General features: G+C 38.8%; 1 protein-coding gene across 11 annotated transcripts in view; it reads left to right on the forward strand.

Annotated features, from left to right (window-relative positions):
* The first annotated feature begins 322 nt into the window (after positions 1–322).
* The window catches only part of LOC108048077 (diacylglycerol kinase eta), a 66582-nt gene continuing 39359 nt past the window's right edge, over positions 323–27545 (forward strand). For 8 of the 11 annotated variants that reach the window (XM_044456886.1, XM_044456883.1, XM_044456884.1 and 5 more), the window contains exons 1-2: positions 323–1292; positions 8124–8237. In XM_044456886.1, coding sequence (XP_044312821.1) covers positions 1053–1292; positions 8124–8237 — 354 coding nt within the window. In that variant the 5' untranslated portion in view covers positions 323–1052. Of the gene's footprint in view, positions 1293–8123; positions 8238–11439; positions 11830–27545 lie in introns of those variants that run through there. The other 3 variants (XM_044456882.1, XM_044456889.1, XM_044456891.1) reach the window with 3 other exon arrangements.

The following is a 27545-nucleotide window of genomic DNA, read 5'->3' on the forward strand; positions in this document are numbered from 1 at the left end:
GTTTTTGATCTTTTCATTGCGTCTGGAATACCTATACAGTATCCAAATTTAATTGAATTTAATTCTAATGTTACATAATTTAAAAAATTGTATGACCAATTAAAAATAAAATATTTTATTTGTTATGTATCATTTTATGTTAACTATTAGGAAAATATAGAACCGTTTACTGTAGTTTCATTACCTGGCAACCCTGTTCGCCAGCCTCCCGTTCGCTTTGGGCCAGGCCCACTCCAGTCACGGCAACTCACAGCGAACACTCAGGGTTGCGGTCTCGTCCAGTTCGCCGCGCGGCTCCGGCAGTTTCAGTTCCGAACTAGCTTCGGCGGGGAACAGAAGGAGCAGAGCAGACCAGTGGAGCCCGACCAGAAAATAAAAGTAGACAAAAACTGAAACAATTACTCGAGGCGGCAAGCTAGTGTATAATTTTAACATACAGTTGTGGGGGAAGCGGAAGTAGAAAGTGGCGTTATAATTAAGGACAAAAAGGCAATTTTATTTATCGTTAGTGTAATCTTGAATGTGAATTTAAATGTGAATTGTGAGTTTTCGGTGTTCGGCAATTTTTGCTAGACAATTTGTTTCTCTATTTCCCATCGCAAATTAGTTAGTGTGGCTTTATAAAACATATACATACATATATAGTTAAATTGGAAGGTATATACATGTGTTTATGTGCAAGTATTTTTGCTAAATTTATTACATTGACATTGAATGTACACCTTTTAAAAACTCATGAATTTATTGTAATTTGAATAAAGGACTACTTTTGAACGACAAAGGACTAGAACGCGGAGCCCTTTTCCCCCAAGAGTGTGAGTGTGTGTGGCCCTTCGCCTTTGTTGTGTGTCCAACGGGGAGTTGGGGCAGCTTTTTACATAAGCAGGGCGAGCTGCAAATGGGACGCCCACCTGCGGCGGCTACTCATCGCTGGGAGCGCTCGCTTTGTTCACCGCTGAGTGGTGCGTGTCCTTGCAACGTGACAGCCCGATTGTGTGTAAGGATATGCAAAAAAGTCCCGCGGCAGCTGAAAGCAGACCCACATCCCGACAATGGCCCACTTAAAACTGGACACCCTCCACGTGCAGCGCAGTCCCCGCGGCTCCCGCAGGAGCAGTCCGAGCAGCGGAAGAAGCAGTGCCTGTAGTTCCGGGAGCTTTTCCCCGGTGCCCATCATCCCGATCATCGCCATTAGCCACGATGGCGACGAATCCGAGTCAGAGTCGGAGATCGAAACGGAGCCAGCGCGCCTTTTCCAGCGTCGCATGTCCACCAAGTGCACCAACAACCTGGTAAGCCCTAAATACTGGTCGTAGTGCACACCGATAGTGTTTGTTTCAATTTGTGGACATTTCCGCCGATCCAAAACCATAAAATTAAAATCATGAAAACGCACTATAGATCAAATTTAGCAAATGGTGTTTATTTTGACTTGACATTTTAGGTATTTTTCAGACCTGTTGTAATTTTTTTTAAATGGCTGTGTTTCATATTCAACCAAATATTTTAAAATTAAACGAGAACGGAAGCTAACTCCAACAACCAAAATTTTGAATACCCGGGATATAGTCAGCTTAAGGATCCGCAATGTTATAAAATCATAAATCAGCATGTATCGCAAACAAATGAGATTTAGGAATAATTTTTCGAAAACAACAAAATTTAGCTGATGTTACCCGAACGTTCCTATGACAGCTATGGAATAAAGTCGCTCGATCGGGAATCATTCTTAAAATGATAAGTGTAGGCATATGTTTATATGCACTTAATAGGATATTGTCATTCTTTTTTTTTTTTTATACTTTATTCTTATTTATTGGATCTTCTCTATTACTTAAGAGACTAACAATAAGTTTTCAAATCTTAATATATGTTACGTTAATTTATGTTATTGAAGAGGGATGGGAAATCATTCCGCTGTATACGGGAATGATAGCTCAGCCGGTTGAGTTGTCTGGCTAGCAGGTTTGGGTGATTTGATAATCTCGCTTCATATTTAATTTTTCTGGAAACAATTTCTTCTTTTACGGGATTTATATCCAGGTCTCTCTGGATGTTTGCGTTGCGGATGTACCAGGGGGCTCCAGTTATTGTTCGTGGGGTCTTTGATTGTACTCTTTGAATAATTTCTATATTGCTGCTGCTTGCGTTTCCCCAGAGCTCGGAACCGTAGGTCCAGATCGTCTTTAAGCACGAGTTATACAGTAGTACTTTATATTCATGAGCCATTCGTTTTTGGTAAAACTCAAGGTATCTGTCTAAAACATTATATTAGACAAAAACAGCGTGAAATAAAATTGGTTTTCCCAAATTTAGCAATTGTGATCTGGTCGTTCCTATGGCAGCTAGAAGATGTAGACGTTAAAGCAGCGTCGCTTTAAAACTTGATCTGAAGATTGCGAAAGTTTTAAGTATTGAGCTCTTAAACTGATCCCGCAAACGGTAAAGAAAGAGACAGCCACGGCTCGCCTAATGATCTTAAAATTTAAAAAATCTAATTATACCCTCTGTAAGGGTACAAAACGCTATGGCTTATATAGGCTAATATGTACGTTTACGCCAGTTTTCTTAAGGCACTAAAAATAACTAATAAAGATAATGTAAATAATCGATTAATGTCTACCTTACTCTTTTTGCGCCATAATTTAAATGTCTATTATTTTTCGTTTTACTTGGCAGAATTTTGCCTTTAACTACAGTTAGACAAAGCTGACTTCCGACAAGAGTCCGACTTATATACTACTGCAACTGAAAAATGCTTTTTGCAAAGTTTCATTTAAATAGCTGAGGGACTAGATTGCATCGAGACGGTCTGGCGGACAGACGGACATGATTATATCGACTGGCGTGATGATGCTAATCAAAACAAGAAAGGAAAGCTAACTTCGGGCGGAGCCGAAGTTGATATACCCTTGCAGAATACTCTGTAAATTATATTCTCCAAAATTATTCATATAATGCATTCTTAATACTCATAAAAAATCCCAACTTCCTAACTTTACAAACACGAAAGTTATGGCATTTCCGATCAATCAGTTATATGGCAGCTATAGGATATAGTCGGCCGATCCTTATGAAATTTGGTAGGTCAGATTGATTGGCCAAATATAAAACCCATAGAAAATCCCAACTTCCTAACTTTACAAACACGAAAGTTATGGCATTTCCGATCAATCAGTTATATGGCAGCTATAGGATATAGTCGGCCGATCCTTATGAAATTTGGTAGGTCGGATTTATTGGCCAAATATAAAACCCATAGAAAATCTCAACTTCCTAACTTTACAAACACGAAAGTTATGGCATTTCCGATTAATCAGTTATATGGCAGCTATAGGATATAGTCGGCCGATCCTTATGAAATTTGGTGAGTCGGATTGATTGGCCAAATATAAGACCCATAGAAAATCTCAACTTCCTAACTTTACAAACACGAAAGTTATGGCATTTCCGATCAATCAGTTATATGGCAGCTATAGGATATAGTCGGCCGATCCCGGCCGTTCCGACTTATATACTGCGTGCAAAGGAAAGAAGGGTGTGTGCAAAGTTTCAATTCGATAGCTTTAAAACTGAGAGACTAGTTTGCGTAGAAACAGACAGACGGACAGACGGACAGACGGACATGGCTATATCAACTCAGGAGGTGATCCTGATCAAGAATATATATACTTTATAGGGTCGGAGACGTCTCCTTCACTGCGTTGCACACTTTTGACCAAAATTATAATACCCTCTGCAAGGGTATAAATATATTTACTTTATAGGATCGGAAACGTGCCCTTCACTGCAAAACAAACAAACTTTTCACTTTAATTTAAATACTCGCAATTGTCAATTTTTGTTTGCCTTCAAAATGTTCCCAAATACATTCGCGACAAAAGAAAAAAAAATTGTTGAGTTTGTCTTGTTTGTTTACAGATGTGATCGTCTTAAACTAATTATACTAATTTCCTAATACATATATTTAACAAGAAAGGAAAGCTAACTTCGGGCGGAGCCGAAGTTGATATACCCTTGCAGAGTACTCTGTAAATTATATTCTCCAAAATTATTCATATGATGCATTCTTAATACTCATCAAAAATCCCAACTTCCTAACTTTAAAAACACCAAAGTTATGGCATTTCCAATCGTTCAGTTATATGGCAGCTATAGGATATAGTCGGCCGATCCTTATGAAATTTGATAGGTCGGATTGATTGGCTAAAAATAAAACCCATAGAAAATCCCAACTTCCTAACTTAAGAAACACCAAAGTTATGGCATTTCCGATCGTTCAGTTATATGGCAGCTATAAGATATAGTCGGCCGATTCTCATGAAATTCGGTAGGTCAGATTGATTGGCCAAAAATAAAACCTATAGAAAATCTCAACTTCCTAACTTTACAAACACCAAAGTTATGGCATTTCCGATCGTTCAGTTATATGACAGCTATAGGATATAGTCGTCCGATCCCGGCCGTTCCGACTTATATACTGCGTGCAAAGGAAAGAAGGGTGTGTGCAAAGTTTCAATTCGATATCTTTAAAACTGAGAGACTAGTTCGCGTAGAAACAGACAGACGGACAGACAGACGGACAGACAGACGGACAGACAGACGGACAGACGGACAGACGGACAGACGGACAGACGGACAGACGGACATGGCTATATCAACTCAGGAGGTGATCCTGATCAAGAATATATATACTTTATAGGGTCGGAGATGTCTCCTTCACTGCGTTGCACACTTTTGACCAAAATTATAATACCCTCTGCAAGGGTATAATAAATGTAAGAGTGCGTAGAGTTTGTTTGATACAAATGTCTATAGAAAACAATGAGTTATCTTTAATAAGCACCCATCGGATGCTCATTAAGTAAAATACGTAAGCTTAGGCTATTCAAATAGATTTCGGATAATACCCACATAAATTTGATTTGAGGCGGAAATACATAGCATAAAAGTTTCTAATTTTTCACCGTGTTCCAAGAGTCCTTCGGCTTTGTCACACGACTTACCGCTGCTGTGCAACGGTGCGTCCTCGCTTAAGTTTCTGGAGCGGAAGTTGCATGCAAACGGGCAAACTGTAGGGAAGAGGGGTATTCGTTTTGTATGCAAGTTGCGTGTGTCGAGAGTTTATGTTTCAAGTACTTTAGTGGGCTGCACCACCGGCAAAGGTCAGAGCCGCAGTCCAAGAAGCCGGTACAATATTTTAGCGTCGCTACTGCAAAGGTCAGGGGTCAAAGTGGCCCCCAATTGATGATTGCTCCGGCTTAGCTGGGCGCCCGTTTCAATCATCACTTAAGTGCATTATTAAAATGTAATCCGACGCTGCCCATGTAGCCCAATATTATATAAAATTGTTTGACTTGCGTACGCCGAAGAAAAATAAAGAAGGCCGAGCGGACCACTCATGAATTTTAATTAAACGTTGCCATAGTTGCCCTCCAGGTTTCGCCAATAAAAGAATCAAAATGATGGAGTAAGAAAAGAAAGGCAAGCCCCAAAAACTCTGCGAAGCCCAGGAAAATCTTCAATTAAGTTCCTTATGGCTTTGGTGTCACTTTGAAGCTTCCAAGGCTCCTCCCTCCACCTCTTTGCTGGTACACCGTGTCGTATGAATAATGTTTCCGGACTAAAGTTGAAGCTCTGGTTGGTGGCCATTTGATGTTAATTATTCGCGTCGTTGCACTGACCCTACCACCCAGTTTTGGCCTTTGGATCCTTTCGTATTTTTATCCAGCTGCTGATGACTCTGACCCTCTGCAAACATTTTGGAACTGGTTTCACCCTCGATTGTCCAACTGCAATTTGTGCTTTAAGCGAGGGCATTTGTTATTTGTGATTTATGGCATTCAAGGGCTGAGCAAAACACATTTGCCTGATTGTGACAGACAAGCAACATTCAAGTGCTCCCATGTGGAGAGGGGCGTGGCCCCATAAACACACATATGGGTCTGTAGGGCAGTGTGGGCTTTACACATGTCAAACCGCAAAACAATAAGCGAACGCTAAACAAAAGCAGCTAAGTGCACGGGCTTGATGGCAGTGTTTAGGTTAGCGTGCTGCCAACGCTGAAGGCGGCGACAATAAGACATTAGAATGAGTCTAAACAGTTGGAACACAGTGCGGGGCAGTGGCTTAGGAACAGGGACTTTTGTCAAAACTTTTAGAAACGGCTTAACAAAGTGGTCCTTAAATTTACCCTCAAATTACCTCAAAACGAGAACGGATGCACACTTCGGCAAATTATATGATATAAAACTATTATAATGGGCACAAACAGCGAGATAACTCTTTGAAAACAGCCACATTTTTCTCATTTTACCCCATGTTTTATGTTGATAGCTTTAATATTATTAAAGCCTCTAGATGGCTCCCTTCCCAGATTTTTGACAGCGGCTGTAGTCTTTCTCAGCCATTTAATTCCAACAATAAGTAAGCCAACAGTATAAACAAAACCAGAAGTCTTGCCAACTCTTGTTTTCTGTCTTATTCCTTGGAACAACTTCTGTGGGCTGTTGCCGCAACATCCTTGAGTCTGGCTCCTCTTTTTGCCACGTGCTTGTTGAAAAAAAGGTTGAATTATTTACGACTATTTACTCAGACAATTGGCCAACTGTTTGCGGCTCACGTGAGCGAATCAAATGAATTTGGTACTCTGAAGCTAATATCTTTAATTTAAAGATGTTTTTCTTGTTTTGCAAAGCTGAAAAGTCTGATCGGAATGAAAGCGAGTGAGGTATAGTCCCTGAACCTAATACTTGCCGGGGTCAAAGAAAGATAGGTAAAACAATGCATGAAAAGTCATGGATGGGTAATCTTATGCTATGCTACGTTGCCTGATTGAGTGAGCAATAACACCAACTAATAATCATACCTTTGGACCGGCCTTTTTATTTATCTTGTATCTTTTACATCAACAAGAAAAGAAGAGAGCGAGGTGAAAGGCAGGTGGCGTTAAATCAAAATCAATACCCGGCTAACGAAAATTTCAAACTTGCTTACCATCATCGCGCTGGCTGATGTTGCCTGGCTGGTGGACTGTGGCGTTGTTGGTTTTATCCTTGGCCACTGTGGCGTATACTCGATGTGTCAGCGATTGGCCTCATGCCCGTGCTACATGATTGATTGACGATGTTTTATCTTGGCATGATAGGCCGTAACTTTGATTTTTAGACACAGCTAGGCTTCAGTCCTGGTTGTGGGTCGATAATTATCCATTTTACTTAATTCTTATTTCCTTTCCGCGGCCAACAAGTTAATTGAATAAAGGTTTTTCTGTTCCCTTATTACTTAAAACTGTTAACTCTTACTTAAGGTCACGTAAATCCAATAAGCAAGCTTTCAGTTTTTTGGCACTCTGACACTTACTGCACAAACAGAAAGCAAATGTTTTTTCCGCAGCTCGATTAGTTTATTTTACCAGCGATTTTTTCATTATTATTTGAAACTGATTTTCCTTTTAGCCCCAGGCTAGAAAACTGACCCCGTCCCAAACTTAAACCGATTGCAACTGGGTGCACTTACCCAGCGACATTCGGATAGATTTCTATATTCCCGCTGCCAAGTCGCATAACTCGACCGAATCAAAAGGTTTATTTGTCGTATAATTGCCCCAGATTATTGTCACTTTCGTTGCCTTTCGTGCCACGCTTATTTACACTTTTATACTTCGCAAATAAGTGTGAATAGCGGCAAAAGCTGTGTGTGGTTGCTCTTTGTTTGCACAATTGATTGCTGGCCATATTGGCGCCCCCACTTAAGCCCCCTTTCGTCCCCTTTCGCCCACTTTCGCCCACCTTCGCCCACTTTCGCCCACCTTCGCCCACTTACCGTTGGCCTTTGTTAGCCTGCAGCCAATTATTTGTTGACATTCAGCCGAAGATTGCAAGTGACGGACCCCGCGGGGAGCATCGGAGTAGCTGACCGACGGGTCCTGCGTCCACTGCTCTGGACTAGTCCCATCTGTATCTGCTACATGCCGGGCTGCTCATTGTTATCAGCCTCGGCCCATTGACTCTGGGCCGTGCAGTGTCAGGTCATCAATTGCTAATTGCCCCGGGCGAGTTGCTGATGAAGTATGTTCGTAGCCAAGCTGAAATTGCACTCACTTTGTTCTGTACTCTTTCCAGGCTGCCGTCATAAAAGAGGGATTCCTCCTGAAGCACACTTGGTCCTTTCAGCGCTGGCGACGTCGATACTTTCGCCTAAAGAGGAACATGCTATTTTACGCCAAGGATGAGAAGGTACGTTTGATATTAATTAAATGTGAGTTCTACCAAAAAACAAATGCTAATGTCCCGGTAAGTAAATACATGGGAACTAACATGTTACTCACTAAGCCTTGGCATTATCCTTTCTGCCACTCGCTATTCTATTCGACTTCTCTCCATAAGTGATCGTCGACTACTTTTCCATGGCTTGTATATACATATGATCGTTTTTGTTGTACTATGATGTTATTAATGTGGTAAAGGACTGGTGATAATTGCGTTCCTACATTTATTAAATTACATTTTTAAATAATAACATTACTGTTCGGTAAATAAATAAAATTAATTTATTTACACTTTAAAGTCTCGTCTCTGTTTAGACATACACACTATAAAAAGATGAAAAATCAACAATTTAGTAATTAAATCTGCTCCAACCTATAAATTGTTTAAAGAAAAAAATTATTTGTATAAAAAATTAACTTAAGCTTATCCATTACTTATTTATATTTACTAAAAAAAAATAAAAGAAAATAAAAAATCTCTAAATCAACATTAAAATTCCTCAAATTTTTCGAGGAGAGACACATTTACCGATTGCCTATTAGGTAATAGAATGGTGGTAATTTACACTTTAGAATAGTACTTTTTAAAAAACAAAATATAGAAAAAATATTAGCAAACATTTTAATTGCTATAAATACTAGTCACCAACTAAAGTAACAAGTTTACTATGTTGATTTAACAAATGTTTATTTTCTGTCTAGACTAGGATTGAAATTGGTCCATTTTATGAGCCATTTTCAGCTGTAGATACGAGATCTTTTGTCAACTATTTTTCAGCTAACCCTTTTTATTTGTTTCTTGCGGACTGACGCAGGCCTTGTGTTCTGCACTCTCAAATTGCATTGCAGCAAATTGCAGGATATAATTACCAAATGAAATTACCGCCCAGTTGGAAGGCAAAACAATGTCGACAGGCAGGCTGGTGGAGGTTGTCGGAACAAAAGGTTAACATGGGGAAAACCCGGACAGGTGAGACAGACAATAAATTGGTTTATTGCGTGCAGTTCCCTTTTCATCAATAATGAACGCTTTTAAAATGCCCGCCTTCATGGGGTCACCTAATAGAATCTGTGTGTGGGTGGATTTTCTTTGGGAATATTGGGGCCAAAAGGTCGTGGGCTGATTGCAGTAGCTTTTAGTGACTCAATAATTCGAACCGCCTTGTCCCTGTCAATTTCGATTGCGGCGTGCCTGCCATTAACCATATTATCGAAGCTAATTGTCTGGTAAATCAATTGTTTATGGCTGGACTTTAGTTGAAGTTTCGGGCTTCAATTAGTGCCACTAGATGCTGAAGTCGTAAACTGATTACGCAACTAATTTCCGCTGAATTCCTTTCACTTTAATACCTAGTTCCAAGCTCTTGTGCAATTGCATCTCATCCTATTGCGATTGACGTCAATCCAGCTTCGAAACACGCTTCGAGCGTAAAATGCATTTATTTCGTAAGCTTTGAAGGCGTGAGCAGCCTCTTCAGCGCTCAGCCATGCCTTGTGAAAGAGCTAGGAAAACATTACGGATACGCCGTGTATTGCTTTCACGTTAGCACAAAGCGAAGCACTAGAGTGTCCAGTGACCTTGTTTGGAGCTCCGATGACGCGTTTACATTTTGCAACAAGAAGAAGTCGTTTCCAGAACGACAGGCAATTTTACTCCTCCGGGCTGTTGACATCAAGTATTCAGTAATGCTCTGACAGGTTGCCATAGACTCCTTCGCTGCCCAAATGATTAGCACCATTAGTGGCTGACACGCCAGGAAGGCAGGACAGGCGCGTTTATTTTGATTAAAAATTCTGTTTGATGCTCGATAAATAGACCTTAAGGTGCCGCTTTATTAAAAGGTTAATATCGCCGTAGTTCGCACTCCCTAGCTAGCCGAAAAGTGCTTGGGAACTCATTAAGCGTAGGCACGAAATTTCAATTATAATTACGCATACGCCCAAGTGACTTAAACGGTGAGCAATTTGTTGCCGTAGCAAACTCCAATAAAAAAGCACGATGGGAAGCTAAAACAGAAAAATAAAGACAAAGACAGAGGAAACTACGCGTGCCAGACAAATACGCGGCCATACCTAAGACGACCCTAAGTTGAGGCGCAAAAAGGATAAGCCTTTGGCGGGTTGCTAAAAACGGTAGGGCATTCTGAGGGACAAGGGAACAGTTAGCCAATGCTGATGCTCATGTTGATGATGGTTGTGCTGCTCGTAAAAGCGCAAATTTTTGTTTGCATTGTTTTCGGCGTAGCCTCCTACTTAGACCGCTCCTTCGGCCCTCAATTCTCTCTCTCGTCCTCGCTCTTTTTGCCCATAGTCGCGAAGCCCATTTCGGCTTATTATGTTGGGAAAACCACTTTGGGGCTAACCCACCACAGTTGTAAAATCGTAGTACTCGGCTTTTGGCCATGTGCGCGCTCCCACGCAAAAAGATGGGGATGCTGTGTTTCAGTGTGTGAGTTTTGTTTTGATACGTGAAAGCTTTGTTTGAAAGAGAGCGAAAAAGCTCCTGGTCTAGGGCTGGCACGTCCTGCAAAAGTTACGAGAATTAAACGTCAACTTTAAATCACAAACCAAAAAAAAAATAAATCCATCGAACCAACAATAAAAGTTTTTAAGTTTTCATTATATCGGGTTGTGAATGAGTAATGCCTCTTCCGGTTTTCACTTTTGAATGACGTAGAGCTAGTTTTACGTGATGTTTTCCTGGGTTCCAAACTGTCTGTTAAGTATTTTTTGGCTCGGTTACTTTTTTGACTCTTAGTCTATCAGATGATATAACCGAATTTCCCAAAAAAAATTTCAATTGCTGAAATACTGTTCCTAACTCAAAACGAAACACATGTTTATGAAATATATACGCTAATTTGTAAAATCAATTAAATTGCTATCAAAAACGCTATATCTTAACAATTTACCAAAACTGAAAATTATCCTGGCGCCACTTATAGTTTTTCTCAGTGTCAAAAAAGCTTTTGCAATAGAGTTCCCACCCCCTCAGAATCCCAGCGTACCTGTAAATATTTCTATCCTTTCGGGCGCATGGCAGGCAGATGAAGAGAAGCAGAAAAGCAGGCAGCCAGCATGTCTGTGTGTGGTGAGTTTCTGGAAGCGGCCAATAAAAGCGACTGTTTGGCAGGACCTCAGCTCAGTTTAAACTCAACGAAGCAGTGTGCCACAACTCAGCAACAGCGAAATCAAGAGCAACTACCAGTATCATCAACACCAGAAGAAGCGAGGAGAGAGCCTACCAGGCCGAATAATTAATTATTTAACCGCCAAGGATACTCATCATTAATACAGTTACATACCAAATAATTTGCGATTAGTGCTAACGAAAAAATTCATAGAAAAATAAACATTTATTTTGGTTTGACCCGCGAGGCAGAGGCGCTAAAAAGAGCTCCCTAAGCCATTGCCTCAGATTTTTTTCCGCGAGTTCGAAAGATGTGAGCCAAAGAGCCACAGTTTAACTTCGAGTCTTAAACTGAAAGAGCAACAGTTCCAAAAACTATAAAATAAACGCCTAAGTCACCGCTAAATCAATATTCAGTGTTCTTTTCGGGGTAAGTTCAGGCAGTTCTCAAGCCCAAGTACACTTCCATTTTATTCTCTTTTTAATACCGCTTTAGGGTATGATTTATGATTTGTTCGGGGCTTAACAAAGTTTCCGACGGCTTTATTTCGAATTAATCCTGGAACAAATACATTTGTTTGTGGAGATTTGTGAGACTGTCAAAACTTTTAATTGGCTAATTTAATTAATGCCCGTTAGTTGAGCTTCTTCAGATTGGGGCTCAAGACATTTATTTAAACTTTGCATATAAAGGGGTGCTCTGACTTCTACTAGCTCTAATTTGTATAAATCAACCCTCTGACTTCAACCAGTTAACACACACCCGATCAATTCAGCCAAGGGCTCTGACCTTTTGTCTGAGTCTGGTAATGTCTGGTTGCGAACAGCCAACTTCTCATTAAGCTCGTTCCCCTAATGGCAAGAAGTGCATTTTCGGCTAATTACTTAGGCACACAGCCATCGCCAAAGCCATCCCCGTTTGACAAGCATATGCGTATTAAATGGCAACAAGAGGCTGCCAAACAATCAGCCAAAGTGACATTCTACCGGGATAACTGTGCGCTTATTTATAAAGGGACAAGCGGTAGGAAAGGCGCAAATTAAATTAAAAGGGAACGGGGAATGTGTGTTATGGTGAAAACGATACAATAGTAAGCTCTGCCCGATAATGGACTTGGAGCAGGACAGTATGCTCTCCCGAGAACACTGTTCCGCTCGGTTCTGCACTCGGAAAATATTCCTTTTCTTTAGATTTATTATGCAATCGTGTTAATGTAGAGCTTAAAGTAATATACATAGACTCTAGGAAGTTAACAAGCTATTTGCACCAGTTCAAATTACCTTCAATGAATTTTAACAAATACATTTGGTAGTGGTTAAATTTGTAAGATTTAAGTCAGGAATAAAATAAGGCTCGGAAAAGGAATTAGCAACCGAACACATCGATTCAAAATCGCGAATTTTAAATCGTTTATCAGTTTTTAAAATTAAAACAAATTCTTCGTTTTCAACTTTTTGGCTGTGTTTGTTTAAAGTGTAAACAAATCACAAAATGTTGGACATAAATCATTATTACTTTATTGCGTTTAAATTTCTATTAAAATAGTTAAACTGAATATCAAATTTTTGGGGAAGTTTTATTTTTTTTAATTTGACAAAATAAAAACACGAGAGAACGCTATAGTCGAGTGCCTCGACTATTAGATACCCGTTACTCAGCTAAACAACTTAATATAAATATGCCTTCTTGTATGTTTTTCGCCGCTCGATTTAGCACCTTGGCCAGCTGTTCCAAAGTCATCCGTTAGATGGTGCTACCGTGGTACCACGGGCCATGAAAGGCGGAAATGTAGGCGCTAGCCAGGTTTAAGCGTTTAATGGCTTTTTGGGCGTTAGATTGGGCGTGGCCAACTTGTATTAGGCCAATCGATAGGTATTGACGAAATAAATACATATCAATTAAAATTTTCATAATAGCATCAAAACTGTGGCCACTGCTTGTGGCTTGTGGGCGTCAGAGGGGCGTGGCACCATTTTGAAACAAACTTGCGCTGCGTAGGAACTCCTTAAATCTACATGCAAAATGCCAATCTTCTAGCTTTTATAGTTTCCGAGATCTCAGCGTTCATACGGACAGACAGACAGATCGACTCGGCTAGTGATCCTGAACAAGAATATATATACTTTATAGGGTCGGAAACGCTTCCTTCTACCTGTTACATACTTTTGCACGAATACAATATACCCTTTTACTCTACGAGTAACGGGTATAATAAATATTGTTATTATTTCTTATTACATATGTATATATTAATAAATATTTATATGAGCTATCTATCTATATAATAATTTTTGAATCTTTTTTAACATTAATTGAGCTTATTCCAACTGGCTATGCGCTCATAAAACAATTGGTTTTCGTGTAAACTTAAAAAAGGCTGTCAAGGGATATCTCCCTCGTAGTTACATACGAAGGCACGTTTTTTTAATTGAGGCCTCGATTTGCACTGAGTAATTTCCTATATCAAACATGGAAGGCAATACAACGAATACAAACCAATTTTTTTGTTTTTAAATTCGATATTCGCCTTTTTATATAGAAAAGTTTTTTTTTGTCGAAACGTCCTCTAAATTTTTAAAAATTGTATGTTTTTGCATTTAAGAAAATATTTGACTGGAAAATTCCGATCAAGAAATTTATTTCTTGAACAACACATTTTGTTCTGGCTTAGGCAATACAAAATTTATGCATTTTTGTTGTGAGTGTACGTATATTTGCTTCGCCTGCGGCAAATGATTGCGTGCCTCGAATGCTATCAGCACTTTTGTCCTGACATGTGCGTGTCCCTCACACTGAGCATGATGTCCTGCGGCCGTGATCAAATGTTAGTTGTGTTGAAACATTTACATGATGGCTCGCTCCCTTTCGAATAACGCCTGTAATGTTAGCAGTGGGCAATAAGCACACTGCCATTTGGGTGTCCATTCGGAATTCAGCATTCGATGTCCTGTGTCCAGGTGGTCGTCTGTTTGCCCGGGGAATACTTCCCCCTACATGTAGAACCGTCTCTCTCTGTGGTATTAACCAGCTTTATGGCTCGTAGCCTCATTAAATTGGCAAATCATGTTCGCTTTTTATTGTTAAGCAGCATTAGGTACAATACACAATGGGTACAAAACTTGCACGAGAATGTTGATGATATACAACTTTTAAAATTTCATTTTAATTGTAATTATTTTTGAAAGGCTGTACCATGAACCAATAAAACCGTTTGTAAAACATCTGTTTATATTTCTGCTCTTGAATTAATATTAATTGAATCAACAAAACAAATTTATATTCAGTCACCTTATAAAAACAAAACAATAAATTAAATCACCGTGAGGAACACTTTTTGTTGTAAAAAAAACAATGATTTAAAACATAACAACTAAACAATCTGAACTTTATTCACAATAAACGAAAAAAAAATTTTATTTCAGTTTTTTTTTTAGTTTTGTGCCACAGATAATAATAAATTTATCGAAATATAACTGGAACACTATAACACCGAAATTATTACTTAGCAGCACCAATTTTAATGAGTTGCAATCATAATTTGTAATCTAAATTTAATTAAATCTTAAAGCAGCAGGGAAACAAAAATACTTTGCCCTCTGGATTCCACTTAACCGCACAATGCCATGCGTGACGTCAGTAGTCATTTGGCCGACACTTTCAGCCGGTAAACAGTCTGACACAATTCATTTTTTTTTTGCTTTTTTTTTTGGAATGCAGATAAAGTTTTCATAAGCGAAAAACCAACCTTGGAAATCCATTTGGTTTGTCTTTAAAATTAGCTACAAAGGGCCTGCAACGAAGGTCGAAAGTTTAATATGGGATTGTTTAAAAGGGTCAATCGGCAATGGGGGCTTGTAAGGGGTTTTAATATATGCATTCCTGAGGAATAGAAATGTCGACTATAATAATAGTGTCAACTTAGATATACAAATTCTTTAAGCTATATTGCAATTCTTAAATCAGTAGAAAACATTTTAAGGAAAGTTGTCTCCTTACAGTAAGCCCCAAAAACTGTAAAAATCTAGAACACATTTATCATAAGCTCAATTTGCATTTTATTCTAAAATTTTTTGTCGTAAAGCCTAGTATCCAGTTCGACGAAAACCGTACGCCAGTCATGAGAGAGAGCGAGAGGCAAACAGCTGGCGTTCACTTTTCGTCGGGCCTTTTTTTCACGTCGGTCCCCTGATTGACGAAAAAAATACCAGAAAATTCCACAGCGTTGCCAGTCTGCGGAAATGAACTTTGGGTGAACCCTAGCGAAAAGATTAAAAAATTTAATCTTTTGGCGTGCGCTTCTCACTGAACATTATAAGAAATGGAGGGAAAAATTCAAAAGACTCACAAAAGTCGATTGCAGGTGTTTACATGTGAGGACAAAATAACATTAATACTATCTGGGGTGCCTCTTATCAGAGCAAAATGTTTTTTAGGTCCAGAATGTACGAAAAAACACAATGAAAGTGGAGCTATGAACTTTAAAATAGCAACTTATTATCAGAAAATTAAAAAAAAAACTGTTAAATTTAAATTGTATTGTTTTTCAATTTCTTTGTACAGCGGCAGACTTGTCTTGCCGAGGTATTTGATAATATCTTTTAAAGGCTCTTTCCCGCAAATACGATATTTGAATTTTAACTGCTTGTCAACAAACCCAGCTGATTGACAGTACGACCGTAGCACGCTTAAATCTGATGAACTCTCAAAATGTTGGTCACACTCGAAAGATTCAAGTTTTTACTCTAGCGTAATCGTTTGTCGATCTGGATACTAGGCTTAAAGCCTAGTTTGTCGATCTGGATACTAGGCTTAAAGCCTAGTATCCAGATCGACAAACGAGTATGCTAGCGTAAAAACTTTAATCTTTCCAGTGTGACCAAAATTTCGAGAGTTCATCGGATTTAAGCGTGCTACGGTCGTACTGACAATCAGCTGGGTTTGTTGACAAGCAGTTAAAATTCAAATATCGTATTTGCGGGAAAGAGCCTTTAAAAGATATTATCAAATACCTTGGCAAGACAAGTCTGCCGCTGTACAAAGAAGTTAAAAAACAATACAATTTAAATTTAACAGTTGTTTTTTTTTTAATTTTTTGATAATTATTTGCTAATTTAAAGTTCATAGCTGCACTTTTATTGTGTTTTTTCGTACATTCTGGACCTAAAAAACATTTTGCTCTGACAAGAGGCACCCCAGATAGTATTAATGTTATTTTGTCCTCACATGTAAACACCTGCAATCGACTTTTGTGAGTTTTTTGAGTTTTTCCCTCCATTTCTTATAATGTTCAGTGAGAAGCGCACGCCAAAAAGATTAAATTTTTTAATCTTTCCGCTAGGGTTCACCCAAAGTTCATTTCCGCAGACTGGCAACGCTATGCAATTTTCTGGTATTTTTTCGTCGATCAGGAGACCGAAGTGAAAAAAGGCCCGACGAAAAGTGAACGCCAGCTGTTTGCCTCTCGCTCTCTCTCATGACTGGCGTACGGTTTACGTCGAAGTGGATACTAGGCTTAAGTTTCGAGGGTTCGATGGCAACAGCTGCGAGTGCATTATTTGCCGGCTTACTTTTCGAAAAGGTTGGTGGTTAAGTTACAGTGGATCGCAGCTTATTTCGTGCAGTTACCTAAAAAAAGTTCAAGTCGTTATTCCAGCTAAACTAAGAAAGATAACAGAAAAATTTAAATGCAGTATTTTAAAAGGGAATATTAACTTATTTATTAAATTAAAACGATTTCCTTAATCGTAAAAACAAAATAGTTATTAAATAAAAACAAAATGTGCAGGCTTTTTTCATGCCGCAGCTTATTTCGTGCAGTTCATTCTTCTTAACTTATTATTTGTAATTTAAAAGCTAATATTTGGTATGTCCTCATTTCTGGTTCAGGACAGCTTTAAGACGATTTCCCAAGGAAGAAACTAACTTTTAAGTGGTTTCCACTGGAATTTTTGGCCATTCTTCCATAAGAACACTTTACATGTCGTTTTTGTTCGAAATCTTCCTCTTCCTTATAGCGATGTCCAATATTTCCCATAAATTTTTGATCACATTTAAGTCTGGAGACTGTGCTGGCGTTAAGACGGCATGAGGGCAGTTCCAGACAAGATAAACCTCCACAATTCCTGCTGAATGCTTCGGATCGTTGTCCTGGTAAAATCGAAATCGATCGCGTATGCCCAGTTTTTCAGCAGTTTGGAGCAGGTTTTCCTTATGAATCTGTAGGTACATCTTGGCCATCCATGATAACTTCAAACAAGAAAGGAAAGCTAACTTCGGGCGGAGCCGAAGTTGATATACCCTTGCAGAATACTCTGTAAATTATATTCTCCAAAATTATTCATATGATGCATTCTTAATACTCATAAAAAATCCCAACTTCCTAACTTTAAAAACACCAAAGTTATGGCATTTCTAATCGTTCAGTTATATGGCAGCTATAAGATATAGTCGGCCGATCCTTATGAAATTTGGTATGTCGGATTGATTGGCCAAAAATAAAACCCATAGAAAATCCCAACTTCTTAACTTTACAAACACCAAAGTTATGGCACTTCCGATCAATCAGGTATATGGCAGCTATAAGATATAGTCGGCCGATCCTTATGAAATTCGGTATGTCGGATTGATTGGACAAAAATAAAACCCATAGAAAGTCCCAACTTCTTATCTTTAAAAACACCAAAGTTATGGCTTTTCCGATCGTTCAGTTATATGGCAGCTATATGATATAGTCGCCCGATCCGGCTCGTTCCGACTTATATACTACCTGCAATAGAAACACAACTTTTGGGAAAGTTTCGAGCAGATAGCTTTAAAACTGAGGGACTAGTTTGCGTAGAAACGGACGGACAGACGGACAGACGGACAGACGGACAGACGGACAGACGGACGGACAGACGGACGGACAGACGGACAGACGGACATGGCTAGATCGACTCTCCTGGTGATGCTGATCAAGAATATATATACTTTATAGGGTCGGAAATGTCTCCTTCACTGCGTTGCAAACTTTTGACTGAAATTATAATACCCTCTGCAAGGGTATAAAAAAATCGAGGTTGCCCCGAAAGAAGCTGCCATACAGGCCCAAACCATAACATGACCCCCGCCATGCTTGACCGTAGCTTATAGGTGTTTGCTTTCCAGCTCTGTATTAGGAACAAGGGAGCATATTCTTCTTCCGATTTCGTTTTGGAATGACGTGTTATTTGCAGACGAGTCAAAATGTAAACTTTTTGGTTTAATATGTTTGGCAGCGACCTAATACAGAGCTCGAAAACAAACTTTTAAAAGCTACAGTCAAGCATGGCGGGGGTCATGTTATAGTTTGGGCCTGTATGGCAGCTTATGGCGGGGCAACCTCGATTTTTTTTGAAGTTATCATGGATGGCCAAGATGTACCTACAGATTCATAAGGAAAACCTGCTCCAAACTGCTGAAAAACTGGGCATACGCGATCGATTTCGATTTTACCAGGACAACGATCCGAAGCATTCAGCAGGAATTGTGGAGGTTTATCTTGTCTGGAACTGCCCTCATGCCGTCTTAACGCCAGCACAGTCTCCAGACTTAAATGTGATCAAAAATTTATGGGAAATATTGGACATCGCTATAAGGAAGAGGAAGATTTCGAACAAAAACGACATGTAAAGTGTTCTTATGGAAGAATGGCCAAAAATTCCAGTGGAAACCACTTAAAAGTTAGTTTCTTCCTTGGGAAATCGTCTTAAAGCTGTCCTGAACCAGAAATGAGGACATACCAAATATTAGCTTTTAAATTACAAATAATAAGTTAAGAAGAATGAACTGCACGAAATAAGCTGCGGCATGAAAAAAGCCTGCACATTTTGTTTTTATTTAATAACTATTTTGTTTTTACGATTAAGGAAATCGTTTTAATTTAATAAATAAGTTAATATTCCCTTTTAAAATACTGCATTTAAATTTTTCTGTTATCTTTCTTAGTTTAGCTGGAATAACGACTTGAACTTTTTTTAGGTAACTGCACGAAATAAGCTGCGATCCACTGTATGTACACTAGGGGGATTCAAATGTTTATGAAATTTATATGGTCCTACTGTTACCCGCATTTGTATTGTGCGTACTGGTGCATTTAAGGCATAGTATTGTCGACACTAATTTTTAGATAAATTTGTTTTAAAGACCGTTTAATGGCTTTAATGTTTTTCACTTATACGTTCTCTTGCCTTTAATCAAATCCTTTACTTTCTTTAACTAACTACTCATATGAGCAATTTTACGCGTAAAATTTTAAGAATATTTGTTGGTTTTCAAAACACACTAATTTCCATTATATTAAACGGCAAGAGATTTGTTTTGTTTTTGGACCGCCCTGATGTGCACCTAAACAAACCAAATCCAGTAAGGTCACACATGGGCCCTTCAACGTCACTTGCCAAACAAAGCAACAAAGGAGCACACTTTTGTTTCGGCTTTTTGGGTAAAATCGATGGCGATTTGGGTCTAAAAGTGAAACAATTGAGGCAGCCACATGTGATATTTTGACTAACTGAATAAACAAACTAAGGATTATGCATGCAAGAAGCATAAAGTAAATAAATTCAAATTAATTCCAGTTAAGGGATGCTAGGTAACAAATCGTTTCAAGTGTGGCAAAGATCAACATTTAAGCTGCAAATGGGAAAACATGACAATAAACTATTCAGAATTTATATCGTCACAATATTAAAATATTATTTTGATTTAACCATTTGATTGATTTAAGTTCAGAATGTATATTTAAAAAAGGAACAATTTAAGCCAATATTATCAATGATTTCAAGACCTACGACTCTGGTAATAGTATTTGGTATTGGTGAAATTTGTTTCACTTTTAGTTTGGCCCATCTTTATACCCTTGCAGAGGGTATTATAATTTTGGTCAAAAGTGTGCAACGCAGTGAAGGAGACATCTCCGACCCTATAAAGTATATATATTCTTGATCAGGATCACCTCCTGAGTTGATATAGCCATGTCCGTCTGTCCGTCTGTCCGTCTGTCCGTCTGTCCGTCTGTCCGTCTGTCCGTCTGTCCGTCTGTCTGTCCGTCTGTCTGTTTCTACGCGAACTAGTCTCTCAGTTTTAAAGATATCGAATTGAAACTTTGCACACACCCTTCTTTCCTTTGCACGCAGTATATAAGTCGGAACGGCCGGGATCGGCCGACTATATCCTATAGCTGCCATATAACTGAACGATCGGAAATGCCATAACTTTGGTGTTTGTAAAGTTAGGAAGTTGGGATTTTCTATGGGTTTTGAATTTGGCTAATCAATCCGACATGCCGAATTTCATAAGGATCGGCCGACTATATCCTATAGCTGCCATATAACTGATTGATCGGAAATGCCATAACTTTGGTGTTTGTAAAGTTAGAATGTTGGGATTTTCTATGGGTTTTATATTTGGCTAATCAATCCGACATGCCGAATTTCATAAGGATCGGCCGACTATATCCTATAGCTGCCATATAACTGATTGATCGGAAATGCCATAACTTTGGTGTTTGTAAAGTTAGGAAGTTGGCATTTTCTATGGGTGTTATATTTGGCCAGCCAATCCGACCTACCAAATTTCATAAGGATCGGCCGACTATATCCTATAGCTGCCATATAACTGAACGATTGGAAATGTCATAACTTTGGTGTTGTTAAAGTTAGGAAGTTGGGATTTTTTATGAGTATTAAGAATGCATCATTTGAATAATTTTGGAGAATATAATTTACAGAGTATTCTGCAAGGGTATATCAACTTCGGCTCCGCCCGAAGTTAGCTTTCCTTTCTTGTTTTTATTAAACATGTCTTCTGATGCTGTCTGTGGTATCCGCTGATATCCGAGGGCAATTTCTAACAGAGAAACTCCCAGCTCACCAACGACGAGCTTCAGCAATGACAAGATGTCAACGAGATGGAAGAGGATGCGATCCGGCAGTTTAAGTTGAAGTCCCAGTCCATTGTTTAAGTCAGACCCAGCTGTTGTGGATACACATGGCTTTTGGCATTCTCACAAAAAAAAGTATTAACGTCAAGAATTCTTTTGAATTATAATCGAAAATTCAAAAAGAATCCTTTTTATTTTATTCAAATTCAAACTGAAAACGGAAATAATAAGTCTTTTGAACTTAGAAGAAAAAAATTCTACACAAAAAAAGGGTGCGTGCAATGACGCCCGCGATTTGGTCCGAAACGTGTTTTTTTATTCTTAGTAAGTATATAAATAAAAAGATAAGCGAAAAACGTATAAATTTAAATTAATTTAATGGCAAAAAATGTCTACTTAAAGTAGAAATAATATGAAACTAAAAGACGAATCTAAATTTTTGGTAGTTGTTTTTATACCCTTGCAGAGGGTATTATAATTTTGGTCAAAAGTGTGCAACGCAGTGAAGGAGAAATCTCCGACCCTATAAAGTATATATATTCTTGATCAGGATCACCTCCTGAGTTGATATAGCCATGTCCGTCTGTCCGTCTGTCTGTCCGTCTGTCTGTTTCTACGCGAACTAGTCCCTCAGTTTTAAAGATATCGAATTGAAACTTTGCACACACCCTTCTTTCCTTTGCACGCAGTATATAAGTCGGAACGGCCGGGATCGGCCGACTATATCCTATAGCTGCCATATAACTGATTGATCGGAAATGCAATAACTTTAATGTTTGTAAAGTTAGGAAGTTGGGATTTTCTATGGGTCTTATATTTGGCCAATCAATCTGACCTACCAAATTTCATAAGGATCGGCCGACTATATCCTATAGCCGCCATATAACTGATTGATCGGAAATGCCATAACTTTGGTGTTTGTAAAGTTAGAAAGTTGGGATTTTCTATGGGCTTTATTTTTGGCCAATCAATCCGACCTACCAAATTTCATACGGATCGGCCGACTATATCTTATAGCTGTCATATAACTGAACGATTGGAAATGTCATAACTTTGGTGTTTTTAAAGTTAGGAAGTTGGGACTTTTTATGAGTATTAAGAATGCATCATATAAATAATTTTGGAGAATATAATTTACAGAATATTCTGCAAGGGTATATCAACTTCGGCTCCGCCCGAAGTTAGCTTTCCTTTCTTGTTTGAATTATAGTCTTCTTTTGCATAAATGTCTACCCAAAAAAATCACTAGAATTTCAAAAGCAAATTCAAAATATTTTTTAAGTTACAGGAGAAATAATGAGTAAGCGTTACGATTTTTTATATACGAAAATTTTGACGGTCAATTTCTCGGTTTTTCATTTTCACGATTTCTCCTAACTGGCGGGAAAGATAGGAAAAAAATTAAACGTCCTATCGAAACAAAACAAAATTAATTGGCTTCGAGTTTAAATTCTCTTTTAGTTGAACCTAAAAAACCTTGAAAAAGTTATGATTAACCTACTTTTTAAACAATCTGAAATGACTTTATCAAAAAAAAAATGTTTTTTTATTTGCGAAAAATTCTAATTTCTCACTGTTTTTTCAATTTTTTTCTGATCGAAATTGCGAAGCCTCGGCGAAATCCTTGTACAAGGCCTAATATGACATATATTTTAATAAACAAATTTGAAAATACTGTTGAAATATATAACAATAAAACCTGAAAGTTTCGTTTCAATCAAATATTTCTTTTCTTTCCAAAAAAGTCCTCGGGAAAATCGATTTTTTGAAGCTTCTAAAGCAGGCTTCCCTCTTAAGTTCTTATTTATTTAGTTTTTTTACTGGAATTAAAAATTCAAAGTCGAATTAGTACAATTGTGAAAAAGGCCTGGTTCGAACCTTTTTCTCAAGAGAAATCCCATTAATGTACTTATATCCAATAAAATTTTAAACAAGTTCTGTGATTTGCTTAAATTAGTTATTCTTTAGAGGAGAGGACGTTGCATAATTTGTATATTATTAATTTATAATTACAAATTATATAGCATACAATTTTTGTAATATTTCATTGTAAACGACATACAGCACACTTCAAAAGGCTAAGTTTCAAAAATTTAATGTCGTGGCATTAAATTGGACATTATAAAAAGAATAAAAAACTTTTGAAAATATGAAAATTCAGTAATTTCACCATTTTCACAACTAATAAATAAAAAAATAAACGGTATGTAAAACAAGTTTATATGGTCATAAGTCATAATACAAGGTACTTTTAATTTATATCAAAATAAATAAAGTGGTTAAACATGTATTAAAATTATAAATAATATTCCTGAAAATAAAATAAAATAAAATATTTTATTTGGAGGATTTGTTTTCTTGCAGTGCTTGTGTTTGTTTTCGCAGCTTCCAGCTACCGCCAGTTGGCGCTAGTTTAATCATCATAAATGTTGCCTTCGCATGTGCCCTCGCCTGGGCCTACCCATTTTGCATATTGTAGCGGCTTTACGGACTTTAATGACTGCAATGGCATCGACCCAGTAGTGGCGCACTTGCTCATCTTCACGACCCTATATCTCCCAGTCCGCAACATCCTGCACTTAATGAACTTGTTCATTTGTTGCACGTGAACGGAATAAAAGCCTTGAGTGTGTCGTACCGTAAGGATGTGTACAGTACGTATATTTCTATATTTCTCTTGTCATTCAACGCTACGTGACAAGGGGAGCAGGCAGGACGTTAGGGACGGGGAAGATGACGAAGATGTGCTCATCATTGACACTGAAGGTTGCTTGGCTCGTTTGTTATTATCTAAATTTCATATTTATTTAGGTCCCATCTTTGTGTTAAATCCCCACCGAATGTTGGCATGTTGCATTGAGGGTGCATGAGTAATTCGCAAGCTTTTCAGTGACACAAACATAGGAACCCAGCATGAATGTCTTTGCGGGGGCTGGAAATTAATATAACAAAAGGACGGAATGCATTCATGCAGTAATGAAACAAATCAGCACAATAATTCTCGTCCGACTGTCAAAGGGAAAACAAGCCGAATTAATACGATAGCCATTACATAAATACCCACAACACGGACAAAGGACAAAACCAATGAAATGCCATTTAAAATATCACGCATACCACACGTGGGCCCGTCAACAACGCACACTGCCGCACAGGGACACGAGTTGTATTAATTCGAGTCGGTCGAAGTGGGTGGTCAATTGCTGTGGCCTCTGGTACTGGCCAGGGCCTCTCCCCGCAGTTCCCAATCATCATCATACTGCTTTGGGGACTTAGCCGTCATTCATGTCGTCGACATCTGCGCCCAGCTCCCTCGTTAAATGACCCAGGTCGCCTAATCTCCTGTACGTATGCAGGTCGCAGGATCAACTTTGTTGGGCGAAAAGTTTTCCCAGCCCGGGAACAAGCAGGAAACCCCGGGAGTTTTCGTCTTTGTACTTTCGCGGGTGTCGCTCTACTAAGCTGATAGAATATTCATGCAAATTAAGTTTATTTCTGTATTATCAATCGATTACCAATTGCTTTAAGTGTATAATCCCACCCCAGCCACTTTGCTTTTAAAATGTTGTGTAACATACAAACATACGATGGAAAACCAAGCACCGCGTACTAACACACGAGCAAAATGCTCAGTTTTAATTTCAAGAACCTCACGTAATACGTCAGTGCGAAAATCTGTGGTCTTCGCGGTTCAAGCCAGCGTACCTAGTATACAAGTTTATTTAAACACATGCAAGTGAGGAAGCCATCGCAGAGCCTTCCAGAAGACCGAGGACGCCGCCGCTGATGTGTCTAAAATGGGGGACTTCGAGGGGCCTCAAGGGTGCATTAAGCTAACAAGCGTACTAAATGTAGTACAAAACGTGGCAACATACAACCGCAGAGCCAGCGACACCGACAACGCTGTGACGTCGGCACTGAAGTGTTGCCAGCACTCGAAAGCAGCCGAGAAAACTTATGCAATGAAATGTGATGCAAGAAGTAAACTACAAGCATTGGCAGCGGTTTCTGGGAAACATACTCATTGGTAGCTGCAAAATTCAATGAAATTCATTTGTTCGGCACGGGCGTTGTATTTGCAATTGCTGGACCATTGCTTTTAAAAATGGGTTCTAACCCGAAAAAATCTATGTACTACGTCTTTATAATGTCTAAAGATTTAGACAAATTACTACTGGAAGGGTATAACTTTTAGTGAAAAGTTATCAACCCAGTGAAGGAGACATTTTCAACTTTATAAAATTTAAAAATTTTTGATGGGCATCACCAAGATAATCGATCTAGCCATGTCCGCCTGTCAGTCGTCCGTCCGTCCTGTGAAAACTTATTTTCTCAGTTTACCTAGATGAAACAATTTCAAATGTCTTTTTATACCCTTGCAGAGGGTATTATAATTTTGGTCAAAAGTGTGCAACGCAGTGAAGGAGACATCTCCGACCCTATAAAGTATATATATTCTTGATCAGGATCACCTCCTGAGTTGATATAGCCATGTCCGTCTGTCCGTCTGTCCGTCTGTCCGTCTGTCCGTCTGTCTGTTTCTACGCAAACTAGTCTCTCAGTTTTAAAGCTATCGGATTGAAACTTTGCACACACCCTTCTTTCCTTTGCACGCAGTATATAAGTCGGAACGGCCGGGATCGGCCGACTATATCCTATAGCTGCCATATAACTGATTGATCGGAAATGCCATAACTTTCGTGTTTGTAAAGTTAGGAAGTTGGGATTTTCTATGGGTTTTATATTTGGCCAATCAATCCAACCTACCAAATTTCATAAGGATCGGCCGACTATATCCTATAGCTGCCATATAACTGATTGATCGGAAATGCCATAACTTTGGTGTTTGTAAAGTTAGAAAGTTGGGATTTTCTATGGGTTTTATATTTGGCCAATCAATCCGACCCACCAAATTTCATAAGGATCGGCCGACTATATCCTATAGCTGCCATATAACTGAATGATCGGAAATGCCATAACTTTGGTGTTTGTTAAGTTAGGAAGTTGGGATTTTCTATGGATTTTATTTTTGGCCAATCAATCCGACCTACCAAATTTCATAAGGATCGGCCGACTATATCCTATAGCTGCCATATAACTGATTGATCGGAAATGCCATAACTTTGGTGTTTGTAAAGTTAGGAAGTTGGGATTTTCTATGGATTTTATTTTTGGCCAATCAATCCGACCTATCAAATTTCATAAGGATCGGCCGACTATATCCTATAGCTGCCATATAACTGAACGATTGGAAATGCCATAACTTTGTTGTTGTTAAAGTTAGGAAGTTCGGATTTTTTATGAGTATTAAGAATGCATCATATGAATAATTTTGGAGAATATAATTTACAGAGTATTCTGCAAGGGTATATCAACTTCGGCTCCGCCCGAAGTTAGCTTTCCTTTCTTGTTTATATTCCAGGTTGTATAAAAGTCGAATCGGGCCGGATCGCAGGTATCTATCATATAGCTCCCATAGGAATAAATTGCAAAAATACACGAACAAAAATTTCGATATAACATTATTATATCCTTTAGCTCCTATGTATTGGAAAATCGACATGGCTTCATTGTTTTTAAACATAAACATATATGTTGTTTTATAGAATATTACAAAGGCTTGTCAATGTTTTTGTATGTGCCCACCGGAAAAGCAGATTGCAATAGAATCTAGATGAACAGTCATTCGGTGCAGTTTGCCAGACGTGAAACTTCCGCCTTGGTCGCCACCAACTTTCAAGGTTTCCTAGGGAACACATAGGGCCGACATTAACATTTCCATAGCACCTTTATGCCAAAGATTCAAGGCCACCCAGGGACCTATGCCCAAACTGCCACTACGAATCTCATTTTGAGTTATGTGTGACTAAATTGACATTTCACCTTGATTAATGGCCATGGGCTTGGCAGCAGGCTGGGGCGACTCAATCATAGTCCCGGCTCCAGATTTGGTTCGCTGGCCAGAAACGAGCCACGAGCCAAGTTAGAGGACGAGGTCATTGTCTTTTGTGAGCCCCTCAAATTTATTGTACCGCATTAATTCCCTCGCAGCGGATAGAAATCTTTTTAAATGGAAAGCAATTACGGGCAGCGAATCGCATCTTTTGTTGGGAGTCTGCCCGGATAGGAGTCTACATACTTGATTCCCTTAGAAGCGGATTGACCGGCCGCTCAAGGGTTAACGGCTAACGGGGCGCATGAATATTTAATTGACGGCCAGCCGTAAGGCGGAAAAAGGTACAGG

Source organism: Drosophila rhopaloa, unplaced genomic scaffold (assembly GCF_018152115.1).
Source record: "Drosophila rhopaloa isolate 14029-0021.01 unplaced genomic scaffold, ASM1815211v1 contig_155, whole genome shotgun sequence".
NCBI lineage: Eukaryota > Metazoa > Arthropoda > Insecta > Diptera > Drosophilidae > Drosophila > Drosophila rhopaloa.